Below are 13887 nucleotides of genomic sequence, written 5' to 3' on the forward strand. Positions count from 1 at the left end.
ATCACTTCTGGCTGTTTGAAGGGCTCTGTTTGGGCCCTAGCTGCACAGTACTTAAGGCAGAGGACTGCCAAAGTTCCTTTCACAAATGTACAACTAAAACATACAGAAAAAGATTGTATTAATTTAGGTTATGGGGATACAGGTAGTACAAATCTTGGTTTGTTTGGTATCCTGAGAGCTTTGTCAAAAACTTAAGCAAAGCCAGAATTTAACTCAATGGGTTTAAAGTTTGCTTGAAAAATTCCCTACAGACTTTTAGTGCCATTCCCATTTATACCAAGAGGTCCTTCAACTCGCTTTTTGGTTAAAATTGGAATTTGATGAAATTCTAATTTATTTTTGCTGTGGTTCAAGCTGATAGGGTAATCCCTTGTAACTCATAGCACGATGTGGCATCCTAGTATGAAAGGCCAGTGCAGTGGTCCAGCTGGTAGCGTTGAGTAGCAGTATAAGTCCATGGTAGGATGAAAAAATGTGCAGCAAGGGCAAATTTTAGTAAATGGTACATCCATGAGATATTCTTCTTTCAAACTTGGATTTATAAACTTATTGTCATGCCATGAAAGATGTAAGAAGCTGTGCAGGTAATTAAATATTTGCCTTGGGGGATTATTTGCAGTTAATTAAAGCCACACACTTTCATTGCATACCTTTTCTACAGATTATTAAATTTGGATCAGATGTTAACAACCCAGCTTTCTCACTTATCCATCAGAGGTTATTCCTGGCAAGTTTCAGGAACAGAGTTTTACAGGGGCATCCTTTGGTATATTGTAAGATTTGCTCTGCTATATTGTACAAAGGGAACTTCCAGAAGTAGAGTCGTAACAAGACTGTCCTAGCATAATTTATTATCATGCACCATAGATCTTTTGGCACTGTTACTGAAGTTTTCCATCTAGCAGCATTTTAGAAAGTGTTTCGCTCTGGAACACAAATACTGATTATCTGTTACCGTTGTGATGACCTCAAGTCTACTTTACCCCTGTAGTTTCCAGAAATGTGCAGTTAGATCAGCGGTGGTTTTTAACGAGGCTCAAAGAGAGCTTTTTATCCAGTGAAAGCTGTGTGTTATGCAGATGAGCAGAGCTAAAACGGGTGGCTGTGTTGCTGTGATTTCCTGACTGGGGGGGGGGAATGATGCGTTTCTCCATCCCCACACAAAAACTAAGGAGTGGCTGTTGTCAGAAAATGTTGTTCTACACCACACAATAGTGCCCTGTGTTGATGAAGACTACAGATAGCATAGTGATTGTTGGCTGATGTAAACCTTGCTCTGCCACTGGTTCAGAGCGTGTTGCTGGGCAGTTCGTTTTGGTGGTCTGTCTCAAAAGGAAAAGCAGTCTTGGCCACAATAATGACCTTGGGAGTTCTGTCATCAAGTGAAATGAGGCTAGGATTTGCACTGTGGGATTTATAGGATTTAATGTTTGTCAAGTTGTGAAAATCCAGCTATAAAAGGTGTTGTTCTAAATAAATAAGAAACCATTTGCTAAAGTTGGTGGTTTGTGCTGTTTCTCATAGCTGTGTACCACTTCATTAGAAATAAAATTCTTGGTAGCCCTGCCGATTATTCTTATGCATCCTTTCTTGCTGGCTCCTTGTTTAAGGTTTGTACTGCAGGCAAAAATCTGCTCAGTAAATATACAGGTTCTGAAATCAATTTGAATAATTGAAACCCACGAGTACACTTCTGTAGTATATAAGTGTGGTTAAACAGATAGAAAATCTGTAGCACATCCGAATGCCAAATATGAAGCTAGCACCTAAGGGCTACCTGTGTATGTAGGAACCACCGGACTTTTCCAGCATGAAAACTGCTGCAGGGTTGGTTAGTTGGTTGGTTTGTTTGCTGTTTCCTCAGACTCCCTGAAAGACTCCAAAGGTGCACAGGAGAGTGACCCAGTACATCCTATGGGGTGTGAACAAGATCAAGCCGAAGGTAAAGTTTTGTATCAAAATTGTTGAAGAAAGAGATAATGGATCAGTTGGGAACCTTAGTTGTTCCAGTTTCAGCATCCAGTGGGTTTCAGCCTGACCTCTGCCATCTCAAGAAAATGCTGTTGGCTACTGGTTATGTGCCAAGCGGTTGTCATGCGGTAATCTCTGGTGTTGCTGGAAAACGCATGCATGTCCAAATATGTGGGTTTAACCGTATTGATCCCGGGTGCATAGCATTGCTATTATTGTCCTTTGTTGTTGTTGTTTTTGTTGTTCTAAAAGCCTGTGGGGTGATTCTGTTCCTTCTGTTAAACTGTCAAGTGCAAATGCTTTGCAACAGCTCTTATGAGAAAGAGCTTGTCAAGGCAGAGATACAAAAGAAGAAGGAAAAAAAACCAAAAGGGATGCAGGGTCAGTTTTGACTGACCCCATTAACAAACTTAATGCTTAGAGTTTAAGTGGTATTTTCAAATATAAAATAAGTCCAGCATTGTTCATTTAATAGAAGAAAAGTGGTACTTGGCTGAAAAGTACTATGTTATATGTTAGGTCCGTGCCCTGTTTTGATGAACTTACCATTGCCTGCATGCAGCCGTCATGCTGATGCCATTTTCAATTTGTCACATTAACAGGACAACAGGATGTTTCTCCAGAGGAGATGAAAAGTGGGGCAGATTCCCAAAGCTCCTGCATGGAAATAGAAGGTACTGCATGTGGCTTGAAACCAAAGAGCAAGATTAACAGGCAAAACCACTAGTTATTGCTCAGATATTATCGGTAGTGTTGATGTTCCCTTCCTTTCTCCATGCCTACTGAGCTAAATCTGTGCAGCTGGATCTTCTTATGGTCACTCTTAATTCATCCCTGAGCAGGGGAGCATCTATGGGTTCTCAGTGATGAAAGTTGACTTTTTAATGACTATAACTATTAGTGAAAGAAGTGAACATTGCATTTCTTATTCCTGATTACAAGCATGTCAGCCTTGTACGTTTGGAGCACTGAATGCTCTGTCCCCAGTCCAGTGAAACACTTGATGACCTGGGTCTCTGGGCTTGTGAGGAGTCCCAGAGAAGTCCCATGCCTGGAGCTAAGTAGTGTGTGTGTGTATGTGTGTGTGTGGCGGGGGTTCTGAATCCCAGAAAGCTCATCATCTTGGAGGATCAAGGCTCTCAATTACAGCCCCTTGGATTTCCTTGAGACTTTTTGTGTCTGCACCCTTGGGGAAAGGGATCCTTTTCCTGTGCCGGTGTTTTTAATGGCAAGCTCTCTCGTGTGTGTTATCCTTTCATGTCCGTTCTGAAAAGCCTTACTGTTCATCTTCTTTTTATCAAATTTATTCAGAGCCCTTGTTGAACCAAGAAGACACAACAGAAGTGGAGATACCTTTGATTCATGGTGCAGAGAAAAAAGAAGGAGGAGGAAAAGAAGAAGGTGAGGCTATTTATAAAAGGGATTGAGACAGAGAATGCTGTGCGGCTTGTTTTCCTTTTCTATTATGAGGAAACATGGAAAGAGCACGTAAAAGTATTATTTTTTTTCCCCTAAGAAAAATCCTTTTTTGCCTGTTCTTGAGTGTTGTTTTGATATATTTGACTTGGAGTTACATGGGAAAATAAGTGCAAAAAAGTGCACACTCAGGTTCTAAAGTGACTTTAAAATAAATACTTTTCTCGTTGTTTCCTCCATTAAAGTGCATAAGGCTGATTAAACAACCAATTTATGTCCATTTAATTACCCCCTTGACCATGTTCCCTAGAAGCATTGAGAGTATTTACAATAAATGGGTATGATAATTATTTGTGAGGTCATTAATAGAGATTTAACTAGCAATTAACTAAAACTAGTAATTCTAATAAAGAAACCAATAATTGGAGCAGGAACACAGGGTCTTACTGAAGCAGTATTTTTTTCTGGGAATAAAGTATTTAAATCCTTAGGAATGCTTTTGCAAAGAAATGTAGAAATTCAGTTTTAAGTGTTGGATGCTTTTGGTAACACTACATTCAGCTCGCCATTTGCAACAGGCACATGGTTATATAAAAGTAGTGTATTACGTAAGTAATTCTCTAATTGTAAAGTAACTGCAGGTTAATAATTATGTGGTCATTTGTAGAGCACAGGGATGAATTTTACAGTTCCAAATTCAGGTCAATACTAACAGTGTTATCCTAATTATGAACTCCCTTTCCCAGCCACATTGACACCAATTTAATTGCAAACCTGTGTTAGCAATATTGACACTTTTCTTCACTGCAAACCCAGGTTAATAGAATCTCTTTGTTCATATACAGCTAAACAGCATTTCCTCTCTCGTCTATTTTTTTTATTGCTTATCCAAGTTGGGACTGATGACATCTCTTTATTATCAGTCACGTTAATGGTGTTGCATTTATGCTTTATTACTGATGGTGAAAATAGAATTGATATAATCTTTACTTCAAATCCAGGTAAATGGTATTGCACTACCTGAGTTGCAAATCCAGATTATATAATACAAATTCACTCTTCTGCAGATACCAATGTTGTTATGTTAATTTCCTCCTGATAGAAATTATTTATGTCTTATTTTATGCCTCATCAAAAGCAAGTTGGACAAAATGTACTTTCATTATTTGTACATTTCCTTCTCTTTAATACTTTCGTGTCCCCTACAGCTAGTGACTGTCATTTAGTTCTCAGTGGAGATGTTATATTTCACCATCTGCCCTACCTACCATTAAAATACACAACATTAAGGAAAAGAAAGTAATATCAGAAAAGGGTTGGTTTTGGCACTGTTGCTGTTCCAGCCCCTGATTTAAAAGGTTCAAGTACTGCATTAATAAAAGGTTCTTTCCAAATATTTTGGAACATCTTCCTACCTGGGGGCTCAAGTATTGCTCCCGTGCAGGGTTCATCTGATCCAAAGCTTGTTGTTCATAGAAGGACTCTCATTGATTTAAGTGAGCTTTTGGTCAGGTCCATGATAAGAGGAAATCTTGTGTTGAATCTACATGCAGGGTAACAGCACTCAGGTAACTGCATAGATATTCTGTTTAGCTTCTTCTTAACATACTTTGTTTGGGTCAGGGAAAATAAATGGGTGCTTTTTCAGGGTTTTGAGAAGAGAAGGAAATTCAGGCTTTCCATCGCTTTGTTTTGTTCTTATGGGTATAAGAACACGTAGAGCAACCTCAGTGCTCGTCTTGCTAGATGCTTCCAGTTCTGGTGGGCACATACTCTGCCACATGAGTTGTGAAAGTCTTCCACAAAGCAAGGTGGATCTGGACAAAGAGAGGTAAAAGAAGAAAATCAGCTGAAGTTCAGGCTGATAAAGTAAGATATATTCCCGAAAGAGAGACTCCTCTTAATGGAAAGAAATTACCTGGAATAAAACAGAGATTCAATATGTAATGTTATTTTACGTAACTTGAGTGCTACCCCATAAACTAATTAAGTTAAATATTTTTCCAGCAGCATCCAAAGTACATTTGACATACAATGAAATGGCATATTTTTGTCTAAGAACATGTGGGGAAAAAAGCAAACGTGAGACTGCTAATCCCATTAAATAGAAATACACTGATGTGAAGTGGTTTTATCCTGTACTAATCTGTATGCATAGACAAACATAGCAACTACTAAACTGCAAACTACCTGGTCTTTTTGATCTACATCATTTTTTTGTGTTACCAAGCTCATCCTGGAGCAAAGGGTAGCACATAGCTGCCTCTTTCCTCTCTCTCTCACCAGGAGCCATTAGATTAATGGGAGTCATCTGTGACCTGTGCTGTCCCCAGCACTGGAGCTGTGGAAGCCACTAAGTGACCAACAAAGATCAAAGTCCCTTTTCCAACCTAAAGCTAGGTTTCTGCTTAGTTACTGATTGTGGCTTTGAAGCGTGCTAGGAATTTTTTTCAGTGATCTGGTTTTCCATGGAAGAACGACTGTTTCTTGCTGGGTTTGATGTGTCTCAGTTTTCACAAACTTGCGACAAACCATAGGTTAGCTTCTGATCTAATTGTGCAAGTTTTACTACCAGCTCATCTATGTGTTTTGGGGGATTTTAGGGAGTGTATGGTCCTTTCTGTATTGCTCATTTGGCTTCACAGCTCCAGGGTCATGCCGTAGTGTATATTACCAAGGAGTCATGGATCCTGGTGCTTTCGAGGTTCTGGGGTGCTGAGAGCCCAGAGGAACAAAGAATCAAAGTCTTGGCAGTCTCACTACTGTTTCCCATTGCCAGCAGTAAGAAACAAGCCAGATTACCCTGAAGAATTTAACAATGTAAGGCACTGTGTGTGTTTCATAAAAACCTGCTGTTACTTTTTCCAAAATCAGTAATAAAATATAGCATGTGCCAATTTATTCCCTTTCTTCCTACTGTAACCTGAAGTTATATATTACTAGGGAGCAACAAAAGAAAAAAGACAAGCTAAGATGCCTTTTAAATTTTTTTCCAGCTACTATAGTGCGCTCATTCTAGTTCACAAAAGAATAATGAAAATCTGTGTTTTGTATAAGATCAGGGAATATTCTCAAATCCCTTTATTAAAAAGCAGAGTAAGTGGTGATCACTGACCTATTTGCTGACTAGGTAAGTGTACATGCTTTTAATAGACCATTTGGCAGTCCCTTTATATGTTCACTTGGAAATAGCCCTGTCGTGTTGTAATGCCCATGCATTCACCATTTAGTTGTAGTTTTAATCAACAGTTTTTTCCACCACACAATTTGCAGCACAAGAAAATAAAACTCATGTTTATTTGTGTGAATATGTAGCCGTTTCCTCCTCTGAGCCTGCTCTCCTCTCTGTCTTCTTATTTCCCACCTCTTTCTATCTCCCTTTGTCGAGACATTAGATATGATGATTTCCCCTACTGATTGTGTCTGGAAGTTGCTTAACTCTTTGTAGGACAGAATTTCTGTTAGAGCACTAGAATATGAGCAGAAGTAGCCATAATTTCTTTGTTGGGTCTCTTCTGTGTTTGGGCTAAAATATTTTGTCTTACTGTGCTGTTTGGAACATGACTCGAGCTTGACCTGGGACGTTTCTCCACCCAAGAAACAAATCCAGAGTGGCTGGGTAGCATCCTTCCTGGGCAAGGGCGCACTTATTTTCTATCAGACAAGTCCAGAAACACAGAAGCAGACTGTCGCTGAAGCACAACCAAGGAGCAAAATGCTATAATTAATGCCTATAAAAAGGATATTAAAGTGTCCAGGGATTTAGCTTAAGAGCAGGGCACAGCGCTTACAATTACTATTTCTGTGTAGTTGCATCTTAGCCTGTTTGAATGCCATGTTTAGGGAATTGTATGAACCATCTTTTTTTCTGTATGAACCACACAATGCTAAGGAAGGCTTGGGAACGGGCTGGGGGAGGTTTCGTGGTTTAAATCATTTGCAATATAAGTGATTTCCTTTGCCAGTCTTGTGGTCAGTGCCTGTTTACTGTAAATTTGAATTCTAATTTCTGTTCTAGCTAAGCCTGGCCTTGCTCCACAGACTTGTTGCATGAATAGCTGTGTAATTCTGTAGCCATTATTTGGTCCATTCTTCACTTAAACAGCTGGATTTTCAGGTCTTTTATCCACTGTACCTTTGGCAAAAGAGATAATTTTTTGGTATAATCTCGGAGAGAATTAAATACTCCAAAACCTGGAGGAAAAGACTCTCAATTTTTTATAGTTTCAGTCTCAGACATTTATAGGATTTTACATGCATTGGTACGGTTGTAAATAATGTCAAAATAATGAGTTTGATATGGCATTGTGGCTATAGAGAAACAAAATATTTCTTGAGAAAGATCTTTTCAGACAAATCTGAAATCTTTATTCTTGAGTCATGGCAATTGTAACTACCTTTTATTTCTTAACCAAACTTATGTTCAGCTTCAAGTGGAGATGGATGAGACATTTTGAAAGAGGGAAAAAAAAAAAGATATTTTAAAAATCTTCCTTATAGGTCTTTAAAAAGATATTTCCTTTTTATTTGGAAAGAAAAGAATACAAAGGTATTTTGGAGTGTTGCAGCTTCTGAAGATCTAGTATAAAGGCTCCACGTTCTTTTATTCAGTTGCCCAAAGAAGGAGGGAGTAAGTATCCCAAATCAGATGCAGTGTGTTTGGTCTTTGATTACAAGCAATATTAAATGGATCAGATGACATTTTGGGGGCTGTTACAGAATAGTCTGACCCTAAACATGAAACTCTGCTTCTGACAGGTATTGATATTTGGCAAAGGGGGAAAAGTGCACCTTTGGACCTTTCGTAGAAATGCTGGAAGTGCTGAGGAACCAGAAAATGGCACAAGGGTATTTAAAATCACATCTAAAGCTCTAAGCGATGCAGAGAGGTGTGGACTATTGCAAAGCAAGTAGCTGGAAGTAGTTGGAGGTACGCAGCAACAAGATCATCACTGGAAAGCCAAAAAAGTGCCTTTCTCCAGGGATACCTTTAGGTTTTAAGAAGCATTGCTTTGCATATCTTTATTTTCTCGAGAACTTCAAAAACTGAGTGTTGCAGTCGCAGTATCAGCCAGATGAGGCGCTTTTCCAACCAGGTTCTGCTTGCCAGCCTGCTGTGACCAGTCTGTGGTGACCCAGGGGCTGTTTGGTCTGTATCTCCCAGTGCAAAGCGCTTTGGCCTTCTGAAGGCATCAGAGCTGTCTGTGGCAGGAAAGTATACCCAGGTAACGTCTGTGCCTTGTGGAAGTAGCAAAGGCCATAACTGTAGGCAGGGCAAAGAAACTTTTTAGCCCAGCAAAAGAGTACTTTTGCTAAGGGTGGCAGCATTTTTTCCCCAGTTTGCAAACAGTATGTTGAATTTCATGAATGCACTTTAACTCCTGCACGGGTATGGCTCTGTGAACAGCTGTAACAGGTGAGGCTGACCTGCCTGTAAGTGGTCCTGTGCAAGCGTGTTCTCTGCTCCACTTGGATGTTGCAGCTTGTGGAAGAGGAGTGGGTTTTTTGGTCCCAGTGTCCATGGTGGTGGCTCTGTGGGTTCTGAACTTAAAGGTCTCCAGGCTTTTCTATCATCAAAGGGTAGGTGCTATCAGCAATTACTTCACTGATGGCGAAGGATCAGCAAGATTATTAGGAAGGAGCGTTGCTTCTGTGGACCAGCTTTCCTGATCCATGCCCCCTTGCAAGCTGTCACGACCGGTGGCATGCACCAGCAGGACCATGGAAGTGATGGGGTTCATTCATTTTCTAAGCACGGGCTGGTGCAGAAGGCATCGCACATCAGGCAGCACACACTGCCCAAAATGATGTTCCTCCTCTCCTGCTCTGTGGGAGGTGGCACATGGGATGCAGACCCCCTGCAGGCCTTCCCCAAGGGTGCTGCCCGGGCCATGCTGTGCAGTACTGTGCACTGGCAGGACAGGGCGGTTACTATTATACTGTCATTAGTCTGCTCCAGATATTGATTTCAGTCTCCTGGGGGGAAAAACATCATATTTTTTTCTGACCACAGGAGGAATCTGTCTTTTCATTACTCTCCGTGTATCAGATTCTAGCCTGAATGTATGTAAAGAATAGGTGGTGCAAGATCAATTTTAAGTTTTAATTATTTTTCATCTCGTTCAATGACAAACGATGTATTTTTTTTTCTGTGCGCTTTTCTAATATAAAGTACAAAACAAGAAATTTTTCAGCTTAAACATTTTGCTGCTGTCACAGTCACTTTATGTTATCAGGCTTGATGGTAAGGGTACAAGACACAAAGCTGAAAGGAAGGAAAAAAGAAACAAGAACAGGGAATACTTTAACAATTATAGTGTTTAAGGTTTATTGTGTGTATTTGATTGCTTTCTTCATTTCATTTTCAGTAAGCAGAATAGAAATAATATTATGAATTGGTGATTTTTATTGCATTTAAAAATATCATCTCTTTGTTCTTGCTGAAAGTGTTGACAATGCAGCCTTTGTTTGGTTTAATTAACTCATGTTGCAGTACCGAATTGAAACACACTCAGCATTATATCAAGTAAAATAATTTTTGGAAGTCTTTGCCATATCCAGGAAATAAAAAGAAATTAAAAAAAAAATTAAATCCTCTGAGAAGCTGAAGGAGAAACTGGATATTTTTAATGGGATATTTTGAAGTGCCATTTTCATTTTTATTTTCCATGGTAGCAATGCCAAAAAATATAAAGACATGAAATCCCACTGAAAAGCAGATGCTATGAGGTCATTCTAAGTCTTCATATGTTTATAATAGTATTACATGACGTTACGTGTTCTGTACTTGGTGAGCTACAAGGCTTAAAGAGCTTTAAGACAGTGATAATGCCCTTTTAGCATATGAAAACTGGAAAGATAATGGAATCCATATTTCATGTGGTGGTGTCCAAGCCTACTGGGCTTTGGTTGTAGCTCAAATCTCCAGGTGCCTTACACAAATGAAATGCACAGCTCTTTCAAATCATCTCAAATAGCACCCAAGGAACAAGTGAAAGGAGTATGGGAGGAACACTGATATCTTAGAAACTTTTTCCTGTACCGTATTGGAAAAGTAGGGCTCCCTGGCCAAGGACGGCACTCTTACAGATGTCTTCACAGTTACCCCTGTATCTGGAAATTAGCTTTAGTACCTCCAGAGAAGTGGAGCCACTTTCAAATATTACTATATAGCTACAGAGGTGTCACTTTGAACGGTGGGCTTAACTCCTGTTTGCGACAGTAAAAACTTCAGTTTTAAAATAGGTCCAGCAGACCAATGGAGTGTGGGAAGCCACACCAGGGAAGAATTTGATCCCTCATGGACAAATTTTATGTTCTTGTGCCCTGTCTGCTACAAAAGGAGGGTTCATTTTGTTATGCACTGACTAATTTTGGAATCCTACCTCTTTTAATAAAGTTTGTTTATGATGGAATAGGTACAGATCCAACTGAGCTGGCTCTGGGAACTGGAAATTCCATGCTCCCCCTTGCTTCCGTTGTGTATGGATGGACTGCACTACCCAGGCTGTTGCACTATTTTATAGCTGTTTCATAAAGGCAAATGGCCACACACTTAGGGCAGCAGAGAAGGGAACTGCACTTAGTGATTTTCATGAAAGAGCATGAGTGGAGTGTGGTCATAACTAAGTGTGGGGAAAAACATGCAGTGGGAGTGAAGAGGGGATGATTTGGGACAACTGCCTTTTATTTCAAGTACAGAACAGGAATGAATTCAAAGAAAGAAGCATATGTCCTAACATCAAAAGATTCCCTGCTTGTTCTTTTGGGGGAGCGGGAGAACATTGCTGCCTTGCTGTCAACTGCTTTTTTGCCCGGTGTTGTGGGTGAGTAGTTAACACTGTTTTCATATGAGAAGGGTGGCATTTACTCACTCTGCATACGGACAGGTGGGTCAGGAGGTACATTTTTTGATTCAGCTCTGTTCTGTTTTCTTTTCTGTGCATCCCCACGGTGTTGGCTTTGCCGGGAAGGTACACTATGGCTTCATAGGTGCCCTTGCTCCTGGTACTTGGAGAGGAAGGCCAGTGCTGTACAAGGAGAAATGTTACACAGCAAGGGGGAAGGTGTGTCTACAACTTGTGAAGTGGAGGTTACCTTGATAGGGCATGACCCCAACTGAGTTTAGATCTGCTTGTCACTACTGCAGACCCAGAGCAGGAAAAATCTCACCCGGTCTCATTCAGATCTTTGAAGCATTGTGCTTTCCTCATACCTCTGGATTTTCTCTTCCTTCTTTCTGCCTGTTACCCATAATTTTTGGCAGCAGGTTTTCTGTCCCCTCACCTTTTCCTAATGCAGTTGACAGGTGAGTGTTCTCTTGAACAGATCTTTCCATCTGGAACAGTTTTTTCTCCTCTTGGTTGGCTTTTGTCATGTTTCGCCTCCAGTTGAGCATGCGAGGTCACCACCTTTATACCTGTCCCATAGTGTAAGCCCAACAGTCCAAGCTGACCCTGTCTCTAGTCACCATGAATCATCTGCCAGGGAGGCACCTAGCATTTAATATCGCCTCCTATATGTCTGTGGCGGCACCTGTATCTTAATCGTGCAGTAGTGGTATCTCAACGCATTGGTGTGGGAGTGCAGCTCTTTGTGGCTTCCTGTAATTTAACAAAAAGTTCAGCATCTCTTTTTTGGGGTCTTGCATGAGCTCTGGAGGTCTCTTTCTGGAGCAGTCCTTGTGCTGTGAATGCGTTCGTAGCTGCAATTAAACCAGTCTGGCAAAGCAGGTGCTCTGGATGATGCACTTTCCGTTGCAGCTATAGACAGTCTATAGGCAACTGCAAAAACACTTGAGGTTTTTTGAGAGATCCAAGAGAAATATGAAGAGTATGGAATGGCATTGTCTTTTACTTACCCATATACATGCTGGGATGCTCATTATGTGTTCCATACTGTTTAAATGTTTTACAGTTCCATACTTGATTAATACTGTTCTTTGCTCAAGCAGTTATTAAGGATTTTTCTCCCAGGTTCAGAATTTACTTGTGACATCCATCCTGAGTTTTAAAAACTGTAGGTTTCTGCAGCTGGCAGATTTCAACCACAAAACGCCTTTTATTATTGTTTCACTGGTGCAGGGTCTTTACCCTGACATGTTGGGACACATAAGCCTTTTGTCTCATTATTCCCCTTTGCAGATGTGCAGTCCCTGTTTGTTTGTTTGTTCTCCAATCACTAGTGTGAAGGGCACAGCTCTGCCAGTAATCATAGCTACGCAGAGGCCAAAACAGCCTTTATTCCATTTACAACATCCTGTCAAAAAACACTCAATACCTCCGTTACTTGACAGCCCCTGAAAAGATGGCATGTTTACATGTTCAGCATTTTCTCTGTGGAGGAAATAAGCAGTCACTGACAGGATATACCACTCTTACCTGGATAAAGAATCAGTTAAATTGTGTTCTGGATTCTGAGAAGAAAAAAAATAATGATCTTTTCTCCATTGCCCCCTGGTTACTGCTAACAACGGGCTTATATACTTAGGGGGTCAGGGTGGCAAGGTCACTGGCTCGGTGCCTGGAAAAAATTGGGATTCCCAATTTGTGGCCAAATGTTATCATGGTTACAAGGTGTTTCATCAGTTAAAATGCATTTGCTGGATGTGTTGGTATCATCTGTCAGCCTGAAACATAGCACAAAAGTGTCAAATGAGCGCAAATGGAGGTACCACAGGTGCTTCAAAATAAGATGTCACTGTGCTGAAAAATCAGCACCTAACTCCAGCAGCTCAGTTCAAGGAAATTAAATTGCCTGATTCTTCCAGATGTCCAGGCAACAGGGAAGATTAGCAGAAAAGCTCACAGACTGAACAAGGAGGTAGTCGGCAAGGCTGTGTCTCAGCATCTCCCCCTCTCTGGGGTGCTGGTACCTGAGCATGACATCTCCATTGGCCCAGGACCCAGCTGGTCTGGAAAGGATGGAAAACTGAGCTGGACTTGCTCTTTTAAGTGTACAGCAGCTACACTGCCTCTTGTTTTGCACTTTTCTAAGTGTTGAAAGGGCTCAGCAGGTCATGCATTTTCATCGATGGTGTCCCAACATCCATGGAAGGGGCTTTCCCTCGTGGCTGCCTTGCAGGGATCTCTAGGACATTGAGGGTTGGGGGTTAACCCCTTCCAGCACAGAGAGGGACTCGAATTTGGATTTATTTCCAGCGTGCTGTGTTCAGAAGGGTGTGAAACCCTGCAGGGTAAGCACTGGCATGGTCCCTCTCCCTCACTTGGGTTGGGGTGCTCATGGCTCTGAGTTTTGCATGGCTGCTGCAATCACGTCTCAGTTCAGTCCTGGCCTTGCCTCTTAGCATCTCACCTCACACGTTCACAGCGTTTTGGTGTGCTCCCCACCAGCGTACCCAGTCCCTCCTTTGGGTAGATGGAGCTCCTTTCTGGTGGTCATGTTGGCCTACAAAGCTGGATCTCTAAAAGAGACTAGAGCTGTACTCTGATGTTTTCTGGGACCTCCTCCTTGGGACAGCAGATATTTTACAGTTCCTCT

General features: G+C 41.0%; 1 protein-coding gene across 2 annotated transcripts in view; it reads left to right on the plus strand.

Moving 5' to 3' along the window:
- MACROD2 (mono-ADP ribosylhydrolase 2) overlaps positions 1–13887 on the plus strand; it is an 892536-nt gene that overhangs the window by 847643 nt on the left and 31006 nt on the right. For both annotated transcript variants that reach the window (XM_037406063.1, XM_037406064.1), the window contains exons 14-16: positions 1865–1942; positions 2574–2645; positions 3283–3372. In XM_037406063.1, the coding sequence (XP_037261960.1) occupies positions 1865–1942; positions 2574–2645; positions 3283–3372 (240 nt within the window). The remainder of the gene's footprint in view (positions 1–1864; positions 1943–2573; positions 2646–3282; positions 3373–13887) is intronic.

This window comes from Falco rusticolus, chromosome 12 (genome assembly GCF_015220075.1).
Source record: "Falco rusticolus isolate bFalRus1 chromosome 12, bFalRus1.pri, whole genome shotgun sequence".
NCBI lineage: Eukaryota > Metazoa > Chordata > Aves > Falconiformes > Falconidae > Falco > Falco rusticolus.